Source organism: Chiloscyllium punctatum, chromosome 13, assembly GCF_047496795.1.
Source record: "Chiloscyllium punctatum isolate Juve2018m chromosome 13, sChiPun1.3, whole genome shotgun sequence".
NCBI classification, from domain to species: domain Eukaryota; kingdom Metazoa; phylum Chordata; class Chondrichthyes; order Orectolobiformes; family Hemiscylliidae; genus Chiloscyllium; species Chiloscyllium punctatum.
The window spans coordinates 81,940,361-81,966,174 of NC_092751.1; the positions used below are offsets into that span (position 1 = coordinate 81,940,361).

At 44.0% G+C, this 25,814-nt stretch overlaps 1 protein-coding gene across 11 annotated transcripts in view; it reads right to left on the minus strand.

Moving 5' to 3' along the window:
* Positions 1-25,814, minus strand: part of LOC140484573 (paired box protein Pax-2-like) — a 239,859-nt gene that overhangs the window by 57,183 nt on the left and 156,862 nt on the right. For 6 of the 11 annotated variants that reach the window (XM_072583008.1, XM_072583012.1, XM_072583014.1 and 3 more), the window contains one exon: positions 2,569-2,744. In XM_072583008.1, the coding sequence (XP_072439109.1) occupies positions 2,569-2,744 (176 nt within the window). Of the gene's footprint in view, positions 1-2,568; positions 2,766-25,814 lie in introns of all 11 variants that reach the window. The other 5 variants (XM_072583011.1, XM_072583007.1, XM_072583009.1 and 2 more) reach the window with 1 other exon arrangement.

The window sequence follows — 25,814 nt, forward strand, 5'->3', positions numbered from 1 at the left end:
AGAAAATAAAAATAAGGAAAAAGTAAAGAAAGTAAGTAGGAAGGAGAAAGAAAATGAGAAAAGAAAGTTGCTTTATCCTGTGCTATTCACAACTTCAGGATTTTCAAAAGTTCTTTACAACCAATTAAGTACTTTTGAAGTTAGTTGCTGTTAGAAAGGTTGACGAGAGATTCTTTCCTCATAAGCTTCTCACTACATCTTGCACTTGAGACTTTTGCAATACAAACTTTTAACATAACTTTCTCATCAAAAGTTTTCACGATAACCTCTCATGACACATTCACGACAGGACTTGTTTCATGACCTCTCTCACAGTATACACATTCATTTTGAACTTTTCCTGTAAATTGTCTCTCTGCAATCTCTCTCACTACCAAGTATGTCATATAGATTATCTCAAAGTAAATGTTTGTACAAGAAACTCTATCCTTGGAATCACTTAGCATCAACCCTCAGAATAAAACTCCCAAATTTTAGAATTCTCTCCCTATAAATTCAGTAAAATCTCTGACCTGGAAGTTGTCTTACTGTAAACTTAATAAATATTCTTTCGGTTTGTAATCGTGTATTATATGTTTAATATGAGAACTCATTAGCAATGTAACTATTAATTAATTCTGGTCCCTTGTTAAGGGTCATGCACAGATTTACCAGAACAATACTGGGATTGAATGTGTTACATTGTGACAGGTGACTGGTTTGCTATCATGGTATGCTATTTAAAGCAGTTGTTGAGCTGCTTAAAGAGACAGGCTTCTAAGGAAGTTTACATCAACAGTGCACTATCCAGGCAAAGTTAAACACTGGGTAGATTTCTGATTAATATGCTTGCTTTGGAGTTACGAACTAGATATATATTGGCAGACAATGAACACAACACTATGGAATTAAGGGGTTCAAATGGGTTGTAGAAAAGACACCAAGCAGTTAATAGCTTGCATTCAGCTCTGCCCCAGCTAAGCTTTTACGGGTCAGGGCAAACCCATGTGGGTAGCTGTGATACATTGAGGAGTTCAGATGGATGATGTGCAGGAATACAGGTAGGTAACAGTTGCTGATTCAGAATTCATTCTTAGGATATGGCAAAATTGGTGCGGCGATATTCTTGAAAGAATTCTAGGATTTTCAGATTAATCAATCAAAACCTGCACCTCCATTCTAACTGATCAAAGATTTAACAGCCATCTGAGGTTTGTTCAATACATTTGCGTCAGTTGTACGGCCCTTCGATCTTTTACTTATAAATTCTGTGTTGAAGGTCTCCTCTCTCACTAATACCTGAAGGAGTGAGGTTCCGACAGCTTGTGTTTTCAAATAAACCTATTGGACCATAGCCTGGTGTCATGTGATTTTTGACCTTGTCCAACCCAGTCCAACACCAGTATCTCCACATCATGGGTAAAACCCATGGATACTAAAACCCTTAAGGTTACTCAGTTACTCAGTTGCATTGTTACAACAATTGTTTTCATGGTCACTTTTTGGTGCAAGTTTAAAGTCTCCAAGTGCATTGAATTCAGTTACACTGCCACACTTGAATGATGGTCTATAATATTGTGGTTATTGCAGGCTTCAGTATTCTTCACTTAGACCCAATCGATCCTGAAAATATATACACAGGAAAGGGTTTTACCAAAAATATGTATTGATATAGCACCTTTAAGATAATTGGACATTTCAGTCACTTGTTCGGAGCACCTAAAAGAAAATTTCAACATGAGCCACATAAGGAGATAGTTGGATAAAAGATGACCAGGTATAATTTATGAAGAGTCTTAACTTAGGCAAGAGATGTCAAACTGTGTAAAAGTGGAGGGATGTAATTGCAGAGTTTAAGGCCTAGACAAATGAAGGTACATCCACCAATGGTGACTTGATTGAAATTTGGGAATGTCCAAGGCTGAAAATGATGAATGCAGATATCTCAGAAGGTTTTGGGACTGCAGAGATCACAAAGATAGGGTGTAGTAGAGCCATGACTCGAAATGTAAACCAAGATGAGAACTGTAAAAGTGAGAGATTGCTCTACTCAGAGGGAATATGGGATTTCCAGAAGGTAAAAGCTCATGATGTAGGGGCTGGTATACTTCCATGCATAGAAGATAAGCTGGCTAACATCTGCCATGGTGGGATTTGGCCCAAGGTCCCCAGAACATTATCTAGGTCTCTGGATTAATAGTCCAGAGATATTATCACTAGGCCATCGCGTCCCCAACTTGTGCACAGCAAGATCACGCAAGTAACAATGTAAAAATGAAAAGAAAATCCACTTTATTTTCTATCATTGTGAGTGATTATCATTCAAGGGCAATGAAGAGAACTCTCCTGCTCTTCTTTAATACAATTTTTACAGGATCATTTATATTCACTTTAAAAAACCTCCAAAAATACAAGCTTCCCTCAATCCAGTGCTCGAGTTAAAGATTTGCTGCTGAACCACCAGATTTAGAGACGTGACTGTGACAGGCTGAACCACTGCAGCTTTTAAGTATTTGTGTGTGTGTGGACGCACACCTGAAGGATGAGCTCCTCTCGCACAAAATATTCACACAGTAGAGCTGTTCTTACCTGTTCTGATTTGATATGTTCGCCGGCGTTGAAGACATCTGAATAGTGTTGCCGCTCAAAGACGCGTTCCAGAGCCTCCAACTGCTGCTGGGCAAACGCTTCACTCCGCAGCTGCTTCCGTACACTCTCCGCAGTTCCCTGAGAATCACCATTTGGCCCGGAGGCATCCTGGGTATCTAAGAGGAAGAGGACACACACTGCATTTTATGTTTTTTTTTGTCTGAATTGTAAAGGGGGTTTTCTTAACATTTTAAATAAAATGCTGCTGCTCCACAACAGGCTGAAGAATATTAACATTGCCCTCGAGAGACTTCTGCCCTCGAGAAACGGGCTGAATTCACAACCCAGGAGGAAAAACAAGGCCGAAATGCGTTTGAAAGACACATGTAATGGCCCAACTTGAATTGGAATTTCCAGGATGGAGGACCAGTAGCCCAACACCGTCATTTCCCAGTGTTACTGTGGATTTTTTTTAAACTGGTTTTTCCCTCTGTCATAATCTATATAGACATGACTACGTAGTTCTTAAGTGAAGTTAGAGATTAATATTGGATGCAGCAGGATGGTTTCACGGGGTGCTTCCTTGCCCTGAAGACTGTTCTACATTTAGAGTCATACAGACCCTTCATTCCAACTCACCCTTGTCGACCAAGTATCCTAAACTGAGCTAGTCCCACTTGCTTGTGTTTGGCCCACATCCCTCTCAAGCTTTCTGTTCAAATACCTGTCCAAATGTTTTTTAAATATTGTAATTATATCCACCCCAACACTTCCTCTGGCAGTTCATTCCATATACTTCCCTCTGTAAAATATTGCCCCTCACATCCCTTTTAAATCTTTAACCTCTCACATTAAACCTACACCTTCTAGTTTCAGACTCCTATACCCTGGGGAAAAGACCTTGGCTGTTCACCTGATCTCTGCCTCTCATGATTTTATAAACCCTCTACAAGGCCACCCCTCAGCCTCCTATGTTCAAGGGAAAATGAGTCCCAGCCCATCCAGCCTCTCATTATAACTCAGATCCTCCATCTTCTGACGGAGCAGGTGCTAAAGACCTTTCTTCCAACGATATGACAGTGCTGATGATATCATTGAGATGTGACTGCCGTTTTAACCCCACTGCCTGAATGAGAAGCAATGGGGTAAAGTTCAGCTTTGACATCAGCCCAAAATGAGACACGCGTTAGATATGCGGCCTGATATTCTGTTCCGAACTGCAAGCAATACTGCATTTGCAAGTTATCACTTTTGCTAAAAGGCTCTTGTTCAATCTCTGTGCATTTCCCAATGGATGAACACAGCAGGGAAACGTTTTGGATTGAAGTCTTATGAATCCTGAAAAAAGATTAAATTAAACAGGACCCGACAACTCTTGAGGTGATCCCAGGTTAAATCAGATCCTGCAGAAGGATCACTAAACCCAAAAGGTTAATTCTGTTTCAGTCTCCACAGATCATGCCAGACCTGCTGAGTTTCTCCAGCAATTTCTGTTTTTGTTCTGATTTCCAGTGTCCACAATTCTTTCAGTTTTAAATCAGATCCTTATCTGCAAGCTATTGAGTCAAGCCTCATTCCATCTTCACGTGATTTAACTCTGAGGGCGGACCCTTTAGATTTGAGGACTGGTTGTGGAGTGATGAATTTGTGACTTGCTGTTCAAAGAGGGGCAGCTATGGCCTAGCTGGGTCATAGGTATGACAAACTGATAAATCCCTCAATGCCTGGTTACACAGGTCATTACACAACTGCTCCTTGAACATCCTCAGCCCCAGTTGTACTGCACCAGACTGGAGAGCAAAATTAAAAAAAACTCAGAATCATGAAATCCCTACAGTGCAGAGAGAGGCCATTCAGCCCATCGAGTCTGCACAAACGTTCCAAAGAGTGTCATACCTAAACCTACCTATCCCCATCATCCCACATCTTAGGAATTAGAATTTGAATTTGCCATAATTATTCCACCTAGCTTGCACATTCTTAGGGTCATTCAGCATGGACCCGTTGGTCCATTTAACCATACCGACCACGTTCCCAAAATAAACAAGTCCCACCTGCCCTTTTTGGTCCATATCTCATATTATAGACAATTTAGCATGGACAATCCACCTAACCTGCACATTTTTGGACTATGAGAGGAAACTGGAGTATTCGGAGGAAACCCACACAGACACAGGCAGAACATGCAAATTCCATATAACCTGTCACCCAAGGCTGGACTTGAACCCAGGTCCTTGGCACTGTGACCTCAGTGATAGCCACTAAGCAACCGTGCTGCACCTTTGGGCCAGTTTGGCATCTGTGCCTGTTCTCAGCAGTTGGAGGCACAGCTGAGTATACCAGAGTCTTATCTATGAGTGCCCATCTACAAGGTCTCCTCCGAGCTCCCACCAGGATATAATGGGATGAGTAGAACAATCCAACCTCTTGAAGACCCTTTGCAATCAGTGGAACAGGAATTCTCCAATGGTTCCAGCTCCGAACTCAATTTCTAGCTCCTTTCTCACACCTGTGGTTAATGACACCCCCCACCCCAGATAAAAGGCAGGAATTTTGGCCCTGTGTTCTTCAGAAGAATTGCCTGCTATGTCAACATTTATACAATCATAGAATCACATACGGAACAATTCTACGGAATCAGATCCTTCGGTCCAACTCTTCCATGCCCGACCAAATTTCCAAACTAAACTGGTCCCAGTTTCCTGCCTATGTGTCCCCCTAAACCTTTTCATGCACCTGTCCAAATGTATTTTATATCTTGCAACTACCTGCATGAATCACTTCCTCTAGCAGCTCATTCCACAAACAAACCTTCATAACCTTCACTTTGCTTTCTGCAGAAGACAGAAAGGTGAGTCAGTCTTTCACTGTTAATGCCGTCTGCTGACAAATTGGATCAGTGGCCAGAATCCTCCATTCTTGAATGTCAGAGGTGAACGTGGCAGGAGGGGAAGCTAACCAGGGAGGGGCTGGGGGTGGGGTGAGGATCAGGGAGGGACCCAGCCCATCAGAAATTTAACCTGGAGGTGGAGGGTGAAGGGAATGCCCAAGCTTAACGTTGCCACCTCACTACCAATTGAGACCCTGAAGCCTTCAATTAATAATGACTTGAGAGCCTCATCCCAGCTGGGCTGCAATTAATTTGAATTCAGGCAGGATGAGAAGGAGTCAGCCTGTCTGACTGCTAACCCAGTGCAGCCAAGTTGTCAGTTTGGGTTCCTCAATCTGCAAGGGTCTGGAACTTGGGTAAAGTTGGCTGCTGAGAGTCAGCTCCAAGCTCCTCCTTTACTACCTTGTACACCTCTCTCTGTCATCCCAACACTGGAAAGCAGCACCAAGGTTTCTTGGTGATGATCCTCCATCTGGAGTTTTAGTCGGTGGTATCCCAGGTAACAGTCACCACTATTCTACCACTGAGTTCTAGAGCTTCTAATTTCTGACAGTCCAGCAGTACCGGGCTGGTGGGACTTCCAGCTCTGGGGCTGTAATTCTGAAAGAAATCTTTCCAGCAGTCTGCCTATTGGAAGATGCAGCAGGCTTCCATTACCTCTGTAGGCTGCAGGGTTCCCTCTTGGAAACTTTTCCACATTTAGTCCAAATAAAATGGGAAAATCTGGCCAAGGTGCTTTTTCGCCACCAATGAAGACCTTGACAACTCACTTTAATCATGAAATAGGCATCTGCAGGGCCTCAGATATAAAAGGTAAGACCACTTCTCAGACCAGTGAAGGCAGGCCCTGGTGCTTGCTTCATAGTTTTATGCCTCAGGAGCTCAGTTTTGTAAAACTCACCCAAGCACTTACAAGTGGGTGAACCTGCCATTAATTATGTAAAATTACATAGAATGCCGAGAGCAGAAACAGCCCAAGTGGCCCAATTGGCATCTGCTGGCATTTATGGTGCACACCCTCTCACTCCTTTACATCTAACCGTATCAGTATAATCCTTCATTTCCTTTCTCTATATCATGTATTCATAGAGTCAGAGAGATCTATGGCACAGAAAAAGACCTTTTAGCCCATTGTTACTGTGCCAGTCAGAAACAAGCACCAACCATTCTCATCCCATTTTTCAGCATCTGGCCCATGGTCTTGTATGCCTTGGCATCACAAGTGTACACCTAATTACTTTTGAAATGTTATGCAGGCTTCTGCATCTAGCGCCTTTATGGTGAGTTTCTGATTCCCACCACCCTCTGTGATATTCAACTCAATTTTGCATCATGGTAGTTGGTATCCTACTACTTTCCAGCACTAGGCCCACAACTATGACATTTTAAGCACTCAAACACATGCTTTTTAAATGCAGATTTCCTGCATTTACTGCTCTCTCAGGCAGTGCACTCCAGGTTCCCGCTGTCCTTTAGGTTGGAATATCGCAAATCCCCTGTAAACGTTTTGCCCTCTTGTTATTGATCCTTCAACTGAGGGTCATCCTGTCCATGACCCTCAATCTTATTCACCCCGATCTGGTAGCTCCCAGTCTCCTCTGCTCTAAAAAAAACAACCCAAGCTTATCCAGTCTCTCTTCCGAGCTGGATTACTCCATGCCAAGCAATGTTCTGGTGAATCTCCTCTGCACTCTCTCCAATGCATCATGTCCTTCCTATAGTGCAGTGACTAGAATTGCAGACAGTACTCCAGCTGTGGCCTCAACAAAGTTCTGTATAGCTTCCTGCTCTGACACACTTGCATTATATTCAAATGAATACCCTACTATTTTTATTACAGCTACTTACAACTTACAAAGCTTAATTTTGCATTTGCTCATAATTGGAAACATTTTATTTGTATTTATCCATTCAAACCCTTTTGTAATCTTAACAATTTCTATTGAACCACCCTTCAATCTTCGTTATTCCGGAGATAAAAATCCACAACCTGTTCAGCCTTTCCTGATAGTTGAACAGTCCCGCCTGCCTCAGAGGTGTGTTATAACATCTTTGAACACGTTAATTAAAATAACTATACCCGTTGTTGGGTTCTTGTGATGCTGAGGTAGTGCCCGAACCTCTGAACCAGGAGGCTCTGCTCCACAGTTTTGTAATAACACCTCTGAACAGAATGATTGAAAATATATATATCAAGTGACATGGTTAGCGTTGTGAGCAATTCACCCCCTAATCCACACAGCACTTGGACACAGGGGCTGCTCTGCAGCTATCCTCCAACACTTCAGTCATGATGTTCAGGAGAACAAGTTGGGCATACGGGTCTGAATTGTGTTGTGAAGTCTAGGATGTCCAACGGGAGACCTGCACTGCCTCTTCCAGCAGAAGGCCCATCGAAACACATGCCAATCAGGCAGACAGGAAAGCACCATCATATGCCTCGGAATCAAGACTCCTGGGACAGAAATCTGACCCAGAGTGAGCTGCTGGCCAATCAGAGGCCATAAGCTCATGTACTCAGCAATGTCATGGCAGTCTTTGGGCATGGAACAGCTGCATCAGAGATCGAGGATAAAGATCAGTGATCTGTGGGGGAGTGGGGTTTCTCAGATTAGGGGGGAGGGGATGACAATGATAAAAGTTGGATCCTCGTGAGCACCTCTCCTCAAAAGTCCAGTTCCTTCATCAGGCAACCACTGCCTTTGATTGAGCAACACAGCCTCCTCCCCAAAGTGACAAACTCCCCACACAGTTGGACCTGTTGAGTACATCATATGGTGGTGGGCAGCTGGCTTAGTCCTCAGCCTTTAACTGGCTGCCTAATTCTTTCAATACATGGGGCTGAAGTGTGCCTTTCTCACCGATGATGAAAATTGGAAATTGGTAGGGTTTGTGTCCATCACCACTCTGCCTCACTTAGTGGCTTTCCCACCCTCAAAACACAGAAGATTGTCATGGTGACAATGCAAAGTGTCTAAGCCTGTGAGCAACTCTCCTGTAAGCGTGAACTGGCCCCATACATTTATAAACACGCAAAGCATTACATAAATCCATTGCCTATCGCACAAGAGCTGAATATAACGTTATCTATTATATTGATAGGGAACATGGATTTTACAGTCAAAACTCTTTATATTTTAATTCTCAATTTTAAATTGTTCTTTTCCAAGATCAAGTCCAATGCTGAAGGCACAGATGCTGGCCTGCATTTAATCTTGCTCCATTCATCTGAATCCTCCTCCCCCCCACTCCCCCCATCCTCCTCTTTGCACCTGATTCTAATGCATGGTATCTTTCCTTCCCTCGATCACAAGCAGCCTCTTAAATCTCTTCCAACTGTCAGCCATCTCTCTCAGTGCAGGATGTGGCACTCTCAGTTTAGTCTGGGGCTTCTGATACCAACAAATCTGTCATTCTAAATTTGCTGCAGATTATGTTCTCTTTTCAATGCAGGGTGATATATGATATGCAAGGCCCTATTGATTGCCTGATCTTGTGGCAAAGGCTCCAGAAATGAACTTGAAATGAACATCATGCTTCAACTCATTGTGCGTATAATACTCTACTTAATCCCGCATTTTTCACTGCTATGGAATTCAATTGATCAATCATGTTTCACTGATAGTACCATTTCAGGGTGTTATTGCTGTTCCATTTCAAGGCTTGACCTTTCCTTGGCTAGGCCAGGAGATGAGCTTAAACCAACTCGGGGAAAGAAAGCACCATCTCCTCATAGCAAGTCACTACATTTGTATTGAACCTGCTATTTTTACTTCTTACTTTAGTCTGTGTGGGGTCAATATCAGAACCCCGTGCACGGTGTGTGGTCCATACAAACAGAGCTATATGTTCGAAGATTGTAAGAGGGCGCTCATTGAGGATGTTGGCTGTGAGATTAATCATGATGGCAATTCATGCCTGAGTCATTTCAAGATGTGTGGGGTGAAATACAGCCTGGCATCTAATCGAGGGGTCCAGGTAGTTTAACAAAGTCCAGAAACTGAGTTACATCTAGGACCTAAATGAGGGTTTTGGATGTAGAATAATGAATGCCCTAGAATGGGTTACAGACTGAGATCCTATCAAAGGGGTATAATTGAATCATACACAGAACAATGGATTACAAGGAGTAGTCACATGCTAGTGTCTAATAATGGGGGGAGCTGGTTGGGTGGGAGTTAAGGGGTAGGGGATTTGGTTGTTGGTGACTAGCACTCTATGCTGAAGACACAGTTCACTTGTTATCCTGAAATCTGAAAACTGACAACCAATTTAGCCGTGTAGAAAGGCCCTGAATGAGCCTTTATTTAAAACGACTGAGGACATTTTTCTTCACTAAAGATGCCATACAAATGCACTTTGTTGTTGTTGCAGAAGTAGCATTGTCTCTGAAAACACGTGAACTTTTATTAATTATGGTGTGAAATACAGGTGATGTCATCCAATCTGGACAGACTTCATTCTACGTTTGTAAGTCGTTGAAGTATAATTATTAAGTGTGAGCTGTGAAAGGGTTAATGAGGAAATAAATTATTTTATATTGTCGACAGCAACCTTTTTAAAAGGTACGCCTAAAGTTATCTCAGATCCACCCACAGAGGAGAATGCTACAGCTGTGTCCAAGTCACTGAGGAATAAATGTATCTCCGTCTCGGTCAGCTCCTGCATATCTATTAAACAAATCTTTGTTGGCCTCAATGAACACATTTGTACTTTCTTTTCCATGTCAAATCGTATCAGTTACAATATAGATAGCATCTCAGGGATATGGCCACGGATCTGTGTTGCTGTCTCAGTACAGGCTTTTCCTGGACGACTCCCTTGGGGCCTTTCACACTGGCACCAGTTGTTGCTGTATCAAACTCAATTGTTCTCCTCGGTACAGAAACAAATAGAGTCATTAATTACTCTCTATCAGCCTGGGTCTACTACATAGGACAATCGATATAAGGCATTTATCATTCACTCCAGCTCCACAAGCTCTTAGTGCAAAATGATAATAAACCTCAGTATCTTCTCAACCAGCAGTTAAAGTTACTTTTTGACACTGAACAGTGCTGTGTGCAGTTATCACAATTTTTTTTGTCTAGTTAAATTGGGTGGTATTTTATTTTAAATTTGACACTGGAGTGGAAAAGAGGGAGGTGATGGCTTAGCGGGATTATCTATTGGCTATTAATTCAGAGGCCCAGGTAATGTTCTGTGGACCCGGGTTTGAATCTCACATATGGTGGGTCTTGAACTCAATAAAAATCTAGTATCGAGAGTCTAATAATGACAGTGAAATCACTGCCAATTATGAGAAAAACCAGTCTGGTTCACTAATGCCCCTCAGAATTGGAAACTGCCATCCTCACCTCGTCTAGCCTACGTGTGACTCCAGACCCACAGTAATGTGATTGACACTTAACCTCTGGTCAGTTAGGGTGGGCAACAAATGTAGGCCTAGCCAGTGCTGCCACATCCATATGAATGAAGTTTTTAAAATGAACTGCTGGTGTGATTGTATCATTCTTATTGTTTAATGTCTACGTTTTTAAAATCGAGAGTTAGGTGTTCAATTACTGGTTTTTTTGAATATTATGATAACCTCTAAAAAAGCCTGAGGGAATCACAAATTAATCTTCTTGTGGAGTTGGTTGTGTATCAGTTCACTTGGTAACAGCCAATGGCCTGCTCAACTGAAACTCATCACCTGAGCCCTTTGTAGAGCAGGCCCAGGAATAGGTTTTGCAGAACTGTCTGTCCCGGGCTGGGACTAGTCAATCTCTGCCATGAGCAGTGGCTCTATTTTGGAGTTCAACAATAAATGATATTCCTTTCTCGTCAGGCTTCCTGAGTTAATACCTCAGTGACTGGAGTCAAGAGCAAGTTTTGTCTTTTCATGAACCCGGTTAGACCATGACAGGGAAATATTGGAAATGTTTGGGGAACTGGAACCTTATGATACAGGTGTGGAGGATTGGCCCCAGTATGCCAAAAAAATGAAATTGTCTTTTCAGGCAAATGGTATAGAAGGGGATCACTGACAAAAAGTCATTCTCCTGACCATTTGTGAAACGCTGACTTTCATCACAGTAAAGAGTTTAACCTACCCACCTGGCAATCCTGGAGTCAATCACACTTGACAAGTGGGAGTAGACCCACTATGACTCCAACCCAAAAGCGAGCATACCCGCTTGCTTTTTAGAGAGTTCCCGGCTTGTGCCATCTTTCAAAGTGTGATGGAGAACACGTGCCCAGAGTGGTAGCCTATCTGGATGATGTTTGAATCTCATGAGCTACTGTTCAGTCACATTTGGAGAGTTTGGAGGAAGCTTTTCAGCAGTTTGCATCTGGCTAAAAAGGGACAAATGTGCATTCCAGGTGAATGAGGTACAGAGTTGACAAGGTCAGATTATACCCTGTCGCAGAGAAGGTGAAGGACGCAAATAGGGCTCCAACTCTAAGGAACACCGTGGAGCTGAAGTGTTTTCTAGATCTCATAAATAATGATAGGAAATTGATACTCAACCTGACAACCCTTCTGGCACCCCTGCATGTCCTGCTAAAAGAAAATCAGAAATGATAGTGGCAAATGCTACAAGAGAAAACGCATGCAAACAGCAAACAAGAACTATTACCAACAAATACATTAGCCCTGAGACCATTCATTGTAACCTGTGACACTCCCCCCTATGGGATAGGGATGGTATTGTTTCACCTTTGAGACATTGGGACAGAATGTCTAATCGCATCCAAATCAGTTTATCCATATTGAGAAAGAAGGTTTGGCCATTGTATTCACAGCGAAAACATTCCACCAGTATAGCTATGGTCCACATTTCCCATAGTAATCTCTGCTGGGCCTCTTCATGGAAGACAAGGCAATTCCTCCCATTGTGTTAGCTCAGATCCAATCCTAGACACTGCTATTACGTGCTTATGGATATACCTTGGAGCATCATTCAGGGAGATATATAGTCAATATAGATGCGCCGAGCCTCCAGTTGCTACCCACAAGCCTACATTCACCTCAAAAGACGAATGAAGTTATCATGAACTTCAAGGACCATCTACCAGTGCCAGCCAAGCAAATCCAGGCCTGGACTCAGAAGGACCCTATTGAGGAAGCTACATCATATCATCCTAAATGGTGGACCGCAAGGATGTCTTACAGAGGAGTTGAAACCCTAACTCTAAAAGTGTCAGGTGTTGATTGCAGAATTATATTGTGGGTATTATCTTGTGGGGAGCCTGTCCCACATCCAGGCCAGCATCTGACACTTCAAAAATTGCACAATGGCCACCCAGGAATTTCTGAAATGGAAATGCTTGCACAGACCTGTTTTGTGGTCGGGCATAATCACGGATTATGAAAACTTAGTAAAAATGGAAAACCCTCTAAGAAAACTAGAAGGGCTTGTCAGCAGCCTCTTTATACCCATGTGAATGGCAGAGGAGACCCTCAATGCGGATATGTGCAGATTTCACATGGCCATTGGGCTCTACATTCTCGATCCTTATCGAGACCCATTGAAAATGGATCAACATGCCCTGAATGACCTCAACTGCCTCTTATTACACCACAGAAACAATTCTGCCAGTCTTCTAGAACACACAGTAAGCCCGAAGTTCATGCGACCAGGCAACAGGAACCCATTTCCAGTGGGGCATTCAAGTCTTTATGAAGACAAATGAGGTAAGACACATCCACACAGCACCCGACCACCCATCCTCAAATGGTCTGACTGAGCAGGCAGTTCAGGTATTCCAAAGTAGCATGAGAAAGCAAACTCTAGGGTCTTTGGAAATGAAGCCTGACTATTTCCCCTTCAACTGTACTACAACACTGCATATGATGACAGGAATAGCCCTGGTGGAACCACTGATGGGCCGATGCCTTCACAGTAAACTTAGCCTGACATTCCCAAACTTGGGCAACAAGACTGAAATAAAACAAGAAGACCAGAAAAGGAGCCACAATGGGCATAGGCCAGACAGAGATTTTTAAATCGGGAGATACAGTCCATGTAAGGAACTTTGGTGATGGCTTTTCATGGATTCCAGGATTCACACTTACTAAAACAGGACCAGTTTCATACATGTTGAAACCAGGGAGAAGGTCACAAAAAAAAACCCACTTCTGTCCAGAGAGGCAATTGTTGTGATGGACACACCACCATTGGCATCCTGCAGACAGGAAACTACATTCACCAAAAACTCAAGTGCCAGTCCTGAGGATCATGAGGACTTGGAGATGGAGACAGAGGCAGCGGAAACTCAGTCGGAGGCCACCACTCAGGATGAGTCCCCTGCAGTCGGGCTACGATGGTTTTCACACAAGTGATGATTGCCCGCTCGCGATCAGAGTTAGAAAGCAACAGAAATGGGACCGTGGACAAAGCGACACAAGGCACTCCATCATCACAGGAGTGGAAGGAAGCCTCAGATTTGGCAAAGGAGGGATGTGCTATCCCCAACAAAGCCCATGGGGAATCACTCATTAATTTCCCTATGGAGGCCATTGAATATGAGTTCCCTTGGTAAGAGGTAAATGGCCTGCCCATTTGGATCTTATCACTTGAGCCTTTTATAAAGCAGACCAAGGGATGGGTTTGCCCTGGGCTGGATCTAGTCTATGTCTGTCACAAGTAGTGGCTCAATTTTGGTATTCAAAATGAATACCGACAGTCGGGCTTCCCAAGTTATAGAACACAGAACATAGAAAAATACAGCGCAGTACAGGCCCTTCGGCCCTCGATGTTGCACCGACTGAAGCCTACCTAACCTACACTATCCCAATAACCTCCATATGCTTGTCCAATGCCTGCTTGAATGACCATAAAGAGGGAGAGTCCACAAATATCGAAATTATCAGGCAAGCCCTCATCCCCTCCAGCCACCGCCCCCCCCTCCCCCAACATTTGCAACACTCCAGGGGTCACCTGTTTTGGTTCTCTTTCAGAAAGGACATAATTGCATTAGAAGCAGTCGACAGAAATTTTGCTTGACTGATTTCTGGGATGGAGGGTGTTCTCTTATGAGGAAATGTTGACAGGTTGGGCTTGTATCTGTTGGAGATTAGATGTGTGAGCAGTGATCTTAGATAAGATCCTGAAGGGACCTGACCAGATCGATGTTGAAGGATATTTCCCCTTGTGGAACTACAGGACACAGTTTAAAAAATCGGACGTACTCCATATCATACAGAGTCTGGAGTGTGGTGCTGGAAAAGCACAGCAGGTTAGGCAGCATCCGAGGAGCAGGAAAATTGATGTTTTGGACAAAAGCCATCATCAAGAAGATAACTTATTTCTCTGGGTGGGTCATAGGCCTGTGGAAATTTCTTGCCCCAAAAATAAGAGGGACGGGGTCGATGACAATTTTTATGTCGAAGTTAGTTCATTCTTGATTAATAAAGAAGTTAAAGGGTATCGGGGTAGGTAGAAAAATCAAGTTGAGGGTACAGTTGGATCATCTGTAATTTTAGTGAATAGCAAGCCAGTCTCGAGGGGCTCAGTGGTCTACCCCTGCTCCTAATTTGTATATTTGTGTGTAGAGTTCATTGTCAAACATTTGGCTACTGCAGCAGGCAGCTGGAAGAGAAAATTCCAAGTGGCTTTGAAAATAATTGTGTATTAGTCTTCCAAGAAAATGGGGATCATCATTTACACAGCCTTGGAGTTTGGACCAAAGGCTGATTTGTTCTGCCACATGATCCTGGGAAGGCCGTGTTGTTTGATGGTCGGGGTAATGGTAGTCCATGGGCATATGATGGATATCGGCAGGAGGGGTTATAATGAAACACCAGGAACACGCCCAGCCAAGACTAGCCCTCAGTGAAACCAGACAGTGATAATCATAGTGTGACCAGGTCTTGCCATCCCAACCCCACTCCCGGGAATGGTCTTTCCCTACGGGGTCTCCTTACAAAGTTTGTGTTTGGACCCCTGTACTTTGTAGTGATACCAAACCCTATTAACTCAGTCTACTGTCAAAGCCACTTTGGTATGATCATGAGCAAGCTTGTTTCCAATCAGTAATGGATAATCCTCATGTTAGTGATTGGGAATCAGCTGTTACCAGTGTGTGGCTGTCTTTTTGATGGTTTGACTGAAGACTTTATGAAAAGAAGCATTGAGTGGAAAAGCAAAGTACCTATTTTATAAAGTTCTGATTAGGACCTAACTATTCAGTCCTGGGTATCACACTGTAGGAAAGATGTGAAAGTCCCTGAGAGGACACAAAGATTATTTAGCAGGAGGGATGAGGGATTTCAGCTAAACATGTGGCTTCAGAAGGTAAGTAGAGATTTGGTCGAGATCTACAAGTGCCATCTTCAATAAGGTAGACAAGAAAAAACTTGTCCCACTGCCTAATGATACCAGGACCAAGGTGACACAGATTTAAGACTTTGGATAAGAGATGGAAGGTAGAAGAAGCTTTTTATGCAGCACGTGGTAATGACCTGAAACTTGCAGCTTACAAGGGTGATGGAAGTGGAGGTAATCAATGATTTCTAAAGGATATTCAGTGGAGACTTGGTAAGAAATAAACTTTCAAGGGTGCAAAGTTTGAGGAGGAATGTGAGACTGACCAGATTGCTTCACAGGGTACCAGTATGGGCTTGATGAGTTAAATAACCCCCTTCCATGCTATGCTTACCTCTATGACTTACTTGGACCCCAGGCTAATCAGTTGTTGAATCGCAAGTTGAAGTCCCAGTCCAAAAGCTCAATCTAAGTTATCACTCCGGTGAAATATGAACAAGTGTTACATCATTGGTGGTGCCATTTTTCTGCTGTGATCCTAAACTGACCTTTCTCTCCCCATTGGGGACACATAAAGGGTAGTACACAGTTTTTAAAACACAATAAGAGTGTTTGTCCTGTTCAATATTTATCCATCAACCAAATAAAAACAGATCATCTGATAACACGGGGTGGCACGGTGGCACAGTGGCTAGCGGTTAGCATTACTGCCTCACAGCACCAGAGACCCGGGTTCAATTCCCGCCTCAGGCGACTGACTGTGTGGAGTTTGCACATTCTCCCCGTGTCTGCATGGGTTTCCTCCTGGTGCTCCGGTTTCCTCCCACAGTCCAAAAATGTGCAGGTCAGGTGAATTGCTCATGCTAAATTGCCCATAGTGTTAGGTGAAGGGGTAAAAGTAGGGGAATGGGTTCGGTGGGTCAGTGTGGACTTGTTGAGCTGAAGGGCCTGTTTCCACACTGTAAGTAATCTAACATACTATACTGCATTCCGCGGAACTTGCTGCTTGTGAATTAGCTTTTGTTGTTTCCAAAATTATAGTAGGGACTACACCTAAACACAATTTAATTGGTTGGAAAGCTGTTTGGGACATTATAGGATTGCTTTGGAGTATTAAGCATCTCCCTCTTCACTGGAACTGACAATATACTTCACCTCAGATCTTTTTTTCAGTTATGACAATTATTTAATAGACTCGATGAGAGAAGATTTGATCATCTTCTCGTTTGTGATTACTTTCTCTGCTGTACCTCCTACCCTCAGATACATCGAGCTCAGCAAATGTCTGCCATTCTGTCCCCATTTGCCATCATCCACACAGACAAGCATCATCCAGTAGGGGTCAGTAGATGCCAGTCAATAGCCAGAACCCTCACATGGGGGAAGGAAGGGAGTGGGGTTAGGGGTGCAGCAAAGGTAAGTATTCATTTATCACTTTGACTGTAGCCCCTGAGATTAGGTACACACAGGCAGCCCTCGATGTGCAGCCTTCCAGCTGTGTAAGTCACAGCACTGAAAAAGATGTGTGAATCAAGCCACTGGGTCAAATCCCCAGTGCCAGGGATTACTGAATGTCACACTGCAGGTTGTACAGGTCTGTTTCAGGACTGTTTCAGCTGAAGCTTTCCCAGTTCTGTGTTACTGATTCATTCAGTGAGCAGGCAGCACTGCTCCTGACCAGCGTAGTTATTTTCTCTTGTCAGTTTATATCACAATCCTGCTGAGGTTAAACAAGGTGGGATACTCAAATCTCAACTTCATTCCAATGAATCCCCTTCTCCTTACCCTCTCCCTCCATGTTGGCTACACCAAGTATCACTGATCCCTTCAGAGGATCATTGCTATTAATGTCAATTGTGGCTCATGCTTTCAGAGTCAGGAGATTGTGAGATGTAAGCCTTCACTCCAAAGACTTGAAAAATAATCTAGACAATCATCTGAGATTGTGTTGGTTAACAAATAGAGGCCCCCTTACCCTCCCAGGTGGATGGATAAGAAGCTGCACGAAGAAGCAGTGGGGTCTTTACCCCAGCATCTTGTCTAATATTCATGGTGAAAATAAATGATCTGATTCCTTCTTACAGGACTTTGCCGGCCCTCAACACACTATCAGAGTGTCAGCCTTGTATTAGGTGCTCAAGTTTCTGATTGAGCTCCTTTTCAAGCTCACAGCCTCCGGAATCCAAAACATGAATGCTATCTGTGTAGATAATATAGTCGTGCTCTAGGATCCTTTGGCAGACAAGGACTGGACACATCATCCCAGTGAGAATTGATGAACATTTATTGACAATTGGAACTAGGTGCAGAGGTGTGATTGAGTACTAGAATCTTCTTCCATCAGATTCCCCATTCACATATGATCTGATATGATTTGATATTGATGACATTGCAGTCTAGCTCTTAGCATTTGCTTTTAACCCCATACAAATTAGCTGCTATGTTTTCTAGAAATTCCTAACATACTGGTGGGGAAGAAACATAGCTAATGGCTAATAGCAATGGCCTTTCTTCTGAGTTTCTATCTCCGTAGATGCTGAATATTTCTACCATTCTCTATTTTGGTTTCAAAATATACTTCATTGGATATAAAGCACACTGAGGTGTCCTCGTAATGTGAAAGGTGCTATATGATAATGGCAAGCCCTTACATTCTAAATGAGCAGAAATATTTACAGTTTACAGTGCCTCATAGCTCCAGGGACCTGTGTTCGATTCCAGCCTCGGGCAATTGCCTGTGTGGAGTTTGCACATTCTCCCTGTATCTGTGTGGGTTTCCTTCGGGTGCTCTGGTTTCCTCCCACAGTTAAAGATAATCAGGTTAGGTGATTTGGCCATGCTAAATTATCCATAGTGTTAAGGGATGTGTAGGTTAGGGGTAAATATAGAATAATAGGGTAGCATGGGATACTCTTCGGAGGGTTGGCATGAACATGTTAGGCCAGATGGCTTGTTTCCACACTATAGGGATTCTATGTTTGCTACCCAGTCCTCAAGTGGGTAGATCTGTGCATGATGATGATATTCACTGTGTTGGTCAAAATCAGTTCATACAAATCATGTACAGATCGACCTGTCTCTTCATAGCAAGTATCAATTCAATCTGCAATGTCGACTTGCTGGTTCTTTCTGGCAGTTACTCCCCCTGGCTGTTATCACAAATGTCTTAATTTATTTTTCTTTACCCTTTCACAGGATGTAGACATTGCTGGCAAGGCCAGCATTTGTTGCCCATCCCTATTTGCCCTCAAATTGGAGTGGCTTGCTCTGCCATTCCAGGGGGAGGTTAAGAGCCAACCCACATTGTTGTGGTCTGGAGTCACGTGTAGGTCAGACCATATAAACATGGCAGATTTCCCACCGTAAAGACCATTGAGAGCCAGGAAGTTTTTATCAAACTTGTATAGTTATGATTTCCATTACTGAGAATAGTTTTCAATTCCCGGCATTTTTAATTGAATTTAGCTTTCACCAGTTGCTATGGTGGGATTTGACCCAGAGTATTCACTAAAGTCTCTGGATTACTAGGCTAGTGACACTAACATTATATCCCATATCTCTTCCTCCCTGGTATTGACAGGGTCCTGGTTCAGTTTCTGATTGATTTATGATGTTAAGCTTGAGAGAGAACTGTATCTCTGGCAGCCGGAGTCTGACCTTTTGCTTGCTTTTAAGATATCTTTGTGAAAATACTGAACTAAGCAAGAATCGTGCTGTCGAGAATTTGTTCCAGAAACCTATTCAAAGGACACATTATTAGGTAAGCTCAGAAACACATTCTTGAGCTGACTGACAATGAGATGCTCTGAATGAACAAAGTTGCACCATTCCCTTACACATCCTGATGACCACAGAACTTTCACATCCACATATCACAAGTGATTCAATTCTGCCTCAGGAATAGAATAACATTTCTGTCAAAGCCTCCAGCTCAAGACTCATTGCATTTTCAAATTCTTGATTTTCATTCAATATTCCCATCTGTACAGCATATCCAGAAAGAAAAAAAGCTAGTATCTAAGTGGTGAGAGCTCTGAGATGCAGAGGGATCCGTATATCGTAGTGCATGGATCATAGGTTTGTCTGTGGGTATAGCAGGTGATCATGAAAGTTAATAGAATGCAATGATTTATTGCAAAATGAAGTGAATGCAAGAGTTGGGAGGTTATGCTTCAGATATACTTGCATAACAGGTCAACACAAAGAGTAAACTAAACAGCAGATACCAGTAGCCAATACCTGTGCAGTGAAAGAAAGAAGTCTCACAGGCTCAAGCATTCATTACAACTATCAGAAAAGAATATTCCATATGCAAAACTATCAGTAACTTCTTGAAGATTAGCACAAGTAGAACACAGCTTTTGATAAGCAAAGGTCAAATGCTTCCTCATACAGAGTGATTGATGTGAGAGAACATCCACCACAATGAGAGATGGCAATATGGTGGCACAGTAAAACACTCCAACCGGATCTCCTCCGCTCCGTCCTCTGCTCTTTCTTTTACATCTTTTCTCTTTTATTTCCTCCATTCTGCATTTTCTTTTCAACTGAGGATTTGGACTCAGCTGGGGGGAACAGGGGAGCTGGCGTGCCCCGGAGGCAAATCCTGCAGTGGAGGTCAGTGCGAGGAAGCATTCCTGCAGCAGAGTCCGGTGTGGGGAAGTAGACGCGGAGCCGGGGTCAGTGTGGGGAAGTAGTCCTGGAGCAGAGGCCAGCGTAGGGAAGTACTCCTAGAGAAGGGGCCGGTGTGGGGAAGTAGTCCTGGAGAGGAGGCCGGTGTGGGGAAGTAGTCCCGGAGAGGAGGCCGGTGTGGGGAAGTAGTCCCGGAGTGGAGGCCGGTGTGGGGAAGTAGTCCCTGAGTGGAGGCCGGTGTGGGGAAGTAGTCCCGGAGAGGAGGCCGCTGTGGGGAAGTAGTCCCGGAGTGGAGGCCGGTGTGGGGAAGTAGTCCCGGAGTGGAGGCCGGTGTGGGGAAGTAGTCCCGGAGTGGAGGCCGGTGTGGGGAAGTAGTCCCGGAGTGGAGGCCGGTGTGGGGAAGTAGTCCCGGAGAGGAGGCCGCTGTGGGGAAGTAGTCCCGGAGTGGAGGCCGGTGTGGGGAAGTAGTCCCGGAGTGGAGGCCGGTGTGGGGAAGTAGTCCCGGAGTGGAGGCCGGTGGGGGGAAGTAGTCCCGGAGAGGAGGCCGCTGTGGGGAAGTAGTCCCGGAGTGGAGCCCGGTGTGGGGAAGTAGTCCCGGAGTGGAGCCCGGTGTGGGGAAGTAGTCCTGGAGAGGAGGCCGCTGTGGGGAAGTAGTCCCGGAGTAGAGGCCGGTGTGGGGAAGTAGTCCTGGAGAGGAGGCCGGTGGGGGGAAGTAGTCCCGGAGTGGAGCCCGGTGTGGGAAAGTAGTCCCAGAGTGGTGGCTGGTGTGGGGAAGTAGTCCCAAAGCGGTGGCCGGTGTGGGAAAGTAGTCCCGGAGTGGAGCCCGGTGTGGGGAAGTAATCCCGGAGTAGAGGCCGGTGTGGGGAAGTAATCCCGGAGTGGAGGCCACTGTGGGGAAGTAGTCCCGGAGTGGAGGCCATTGTGGGGAAGTAGTCCCGAAGCACAGGTCAGCATGGGGAAGTAATCCCGGAGAAAACTTACCTTGGAGCAGCTGAGAGCCGATCCAAAGCGGGGATGGTTGTTGGACTGAGGTCTGGCGTGGGCAGTCAGACCACATGTGGAGGCCCCTGCGTTGAGCTTCTGCAATATAATGTTTGTTTGTAATCTGTTTGTCTGACTTTAATGTCTACATTTTCTAAAAATGTCTTAATTTTAACTTATTCTCTGAATGACTGTAAAGTAATGCAACACCTTTTCTTTTTTTTAATTCCCCTTTTTGTGTCTAAGATTTATACCTGGGTACTTGTACAGAAGATGGCACCATAGATTTGGCATTGTAAAACTTTTCACTCTACATCTGTACTTCTGTTCTAGAGCACACATCACCATAAATGGATAATCTCCCAGCAGAAACTAGTGATTCAATCAATCTGAGTTTGCCAGCATTTATTTATGTCAGTAGACAGGTAACTAATTTTAAGCATGATACAGGAGCAAGTGTCTGTCCTATCACCACAGCTGGAGAAGCAGAAATTATGGGGATGGAACTATATGGTTTAACTCCCAAAATTAAAGGTACTCTACAAGTAAAACTACAACGCCACAAATATAAGGAAATTGAAGAGGTGTGTGCAATACACAATCATAATTTCTCACATTTTTGTTTTCACAAAAGTCATTGCTCGAGCAGGAGTTTGACTAGTTACAAGACAGCAATCGGTTTCGAATAAAACCACTGTCAACCAATTAGCAAAGGAGCAACCAGCAGCCAATCTGATTGGAATTCCTCGACTAATAGCAGGACTCAAAAAGAAAAAAAATCTTTTTTTTAAAATTTACTTGTAGGACTTGGGCACTGCTGGCCAGCCAGTCTTTACTGCCCATTCTTAGTTGTCCTTGAGAAGGTGGTGGTGAATTGCTTTCTCGAACAGCTGTGGTCCACGTGTTGTAGCCAGATGTCAATGCCCTTAGGAAGGGAGTTCTGGATTTTGATCCTGTAACAGTGAAGGAACAGACATATTACCAAGTCAGGAAAGGGAGTGACTTGGAGGGGAACTTGAAGTTGGTGGTGTTCCCACGTATCTACTGCACTTGCCTTCTAGATTGAAGTGATCATGGGTTTGAAAGATGTTGTCTAAGTATCTTTGGCAAATTTCTGTAGATTCTATGCACCGTGCCACTGAGTGTCAGTGGTGGGGGGAGTGAACGTTTGTAGATGTGGTGCCAATCAAGTGGGTTGTTTTATCCTGGATGGTGTCAAGCTTCTTGAGTTTTGTTGGAGCTGTGCCATCCAGGCAAGTGGGGAACATACCATTACACTCGTTACTTATGCCTTGTAGATAGTGGACAGGCTTTGGAGAGTCAGGATGGGAATTGATTGCTGTAGTGTTCCTAGACTCTTACCTGCTCTTGTAGCTATTGCATTTTATGGTCAGTCCAGTTTAGTTTCTGGCCAATAATAATCCCCAGGATGTTGAAAGTGGGGGGAATCAGAGAGAGTGACACTGTTGAATGTCAAGGGGCGGAAGTTAGATTATCTCTTATTGGTAAAGGTAATTGCCTCTCATTTATGTAGCACAAATGTTACTTATTTGTTGCAGCCCCAGCCTGGATATCATCCAGATCTTGTTGCACTTGTACATGGACTGCTTCAATATCTGAGGAGTCATGAACAGTGCTGCACGTTGTGCAATTATCAGCGAATGTCCTCTCTTTTGACTTTATGGTAGAGAGAGGGACATCGATGAAGCAGCTGAAAATAGCTGGGTCGAAGCCACTACCCGGCAGTGATGTGCTGGAGCTGAGATAACTGACTGCAACAAACACAACTATCTTCCTATGTGCCAGGTATGCCTCCAACCACCAGAGAGTTTGCTCCCTGATTCCAACTGGCTCTAGTTTTACCAGGATTCCTTGATGTCACACTCAGTCAAATGCAGCCTTGATGTCTAGGGCTTTCACTCTCGCCTCATGTCTGGAATTCATCTGTTTGAACCAAGGTTTGTGGGCGGCACGGTGGCACAGTGGTTAGCACTGCTGCCTCACAGTGCCGGAGACCCGGGTTCAATTCCCGCCTCAGGCGACTGACTGTGTGGAGTTTGCACGTTCTCCCCGTGTCTGCGTGGGTTTCCTCCGGGTGCTCCGGTTTCCTCCCACAGTCCAAAAATGTGCAGGTCAGGTGAATTGGCTATGCTAAATTGCCCGTAGTGTTAGGTAAGGGGTAGATCTAGATGTAGATGTAGGGGTATGCGTGGGTTACGCTTCGGCGGGGCGGTGTGGACTTGTTGGGCCGAAGGGCCTGTTTCCACACTGTAAGTAATCTAATCTAATCTAATCTAATCTAAAAGGCTGTAATGAGGTCAGGAGCTGAGTTACTCTGGGAGCACCCAAACCGAGCGTCATTAAGCAGGTTATTGCTGAGCAGGTGCTGCTTTGGATTACTAATGTTGGCTTGTGAGAAACGTTCCATACTGTTAACAGGAAAGAAGACTAATTCTACAGGATTGTTGGAAATGTTTTACATTCCTATCATTGTGTCATAGGGTAATTGGGCCATAGGGTCATTCAGCATGGAAACAGACCCTTCAGTCCAACTCATCCATGCCGACCGAGTTTTCCAAACTAAACTAGTCCCATTTGTCTGTATTTGGCCCATATCCCTCCAAACCTTTCTTATTCATTTACCTATCCAAAAGGTCCTTTAAATGTTGCAACTGTATCTGCATTTATCACTTCCTCTTGCAGTTCATTGCATATATGAACCACCTTCTGTGGTCCCTTTTAAATCTTTCCCCTCTCACCTTAAAAATATACCCCCTAGTGTTTCCCCACCCAAGGATAAAGACCTTTGCTGTTCACTTCATGATTTTATTAATCTCTATAAGATCATCCCTCAACTCCTACACTCTTGGAAAAAATGTCCCAGCCTATCCAGGCTCTCCTTATAACTCAAACCCTCCAGTCCTGACAACATCCTGGTAAACCTTTTCTGAACCCTCTCCAATTTAATAGTATCCTTCCTACAGCAGGGTGACCAGAACCGTACACAGAATTCCAAAAGTGGCCTCACCAATGTCCAGTACAATTGTAACATGACATCCCAACTTCTATACCCAATGCTCTGAGAAATCATCAATGAAGAGAATTCAAAAGATAAAAAATCAGTAAAGTTTGCAAGAAGAGATAAATACTTAGAATAAGAATGAGCAGTAGCATCCACTTGAGCTCATTGATGAATCTTTGACGAAAGCAAATCAGCTGACTGAAAACATTGACATAGCAGATGTAACTTTGTTTCTACAAGATGGCTTCACAACTCCAGGGACCTGGGTTCGGTTCTGTCGAGTGACTGTGCGCAATTTGCACATTCTCCCCGTATCTGTGTGGATTTCCTCTGGGTGCTCTGGTTTCCTCCCACAGATCAAAGATGTGTAGGTTAGGTGAATTGGCCATGCTAAATTGCCCATAATGTTCAGGGATGTCTAGGTTAGTCAAAGGAAATGTAAAGTAATAGGGTTTGTGTGGGTTACTGTTCAGAGGGTCAGTGTGGATTTGTTTGCCTGTTTCCACACTGTGGGGGTTCTATGATTCTATGAGCCAACACAAGACCAACAGCAACTCTTCAATGTTTCAACTTTCAAAGAAGAATCATTAGTACCTTTGATAGAGGAGATGCTAAGTACTGTAGTGTTCTACCATGATTGAGGATGTGAAAATATTTAGGACAGCAGAAAGACATTCACAGAGGACCACGGAAACCACCCAACCTACTCTGCAATATGTATCAGTAGATTAACAATAAAGATTTTTTTGAAGAAAATGGAGCTGACCTGAAGGTGACTCTATGGAAGAGAGATCAAGTCCGCATATTCTGGGCCTAGTCAAAAAGGAGAAATTGCCCTGGTCTGAAAATCTAGGAAAATACAAGGCAGAAAGTACTTGTTTCGACAGACCTGCTGTTTTTTTGGTATTGGAGAGCTCCTCCAGATCATGCTATGAGGCAATTCTCTCAGTTAGTATATATATATTCATTTGTGGGACTTGGGCGTTGCAGCATTGATAGCCCATCCTTATTTGCCCTTGAGAAGGTGGTGGTGAGATACCTTCTTGAATCGCTGCAGTACACTTGCTGTGGGTTGACCCACAATGCCGGTAGGGAGAGAATTCCAGGACTTTGACCCAATGACTGTTAAGGAACGGCAGTATGTTTCCAAGGCAGGATGGTGAGTGGTTTGGAGGGGAACTTGCAAGTGTTGGTCTTCCCAAGTACCCGCTGCCCTTATCCTTCTAGATGGAAGTGGTTGTGAGTTTGGACAGTGATGTCTAAGGATCTTTGATGAATTTCTGCGGTGCATCTTGTAGATAGTACATACTGTTGCTACTGAATGCTAGTGGTGGAGGGATTGAATGTGGTGCCAATCAAGCGGGTTGCTTTATCCTGAATGGTGTCAAGCTTCTTGAGTATTGTTGGAGTTGCACCCATCCAGGCAAGTGGGGAGTAGTCCATCCTCCTGACCTGTGCCTTGTAGATG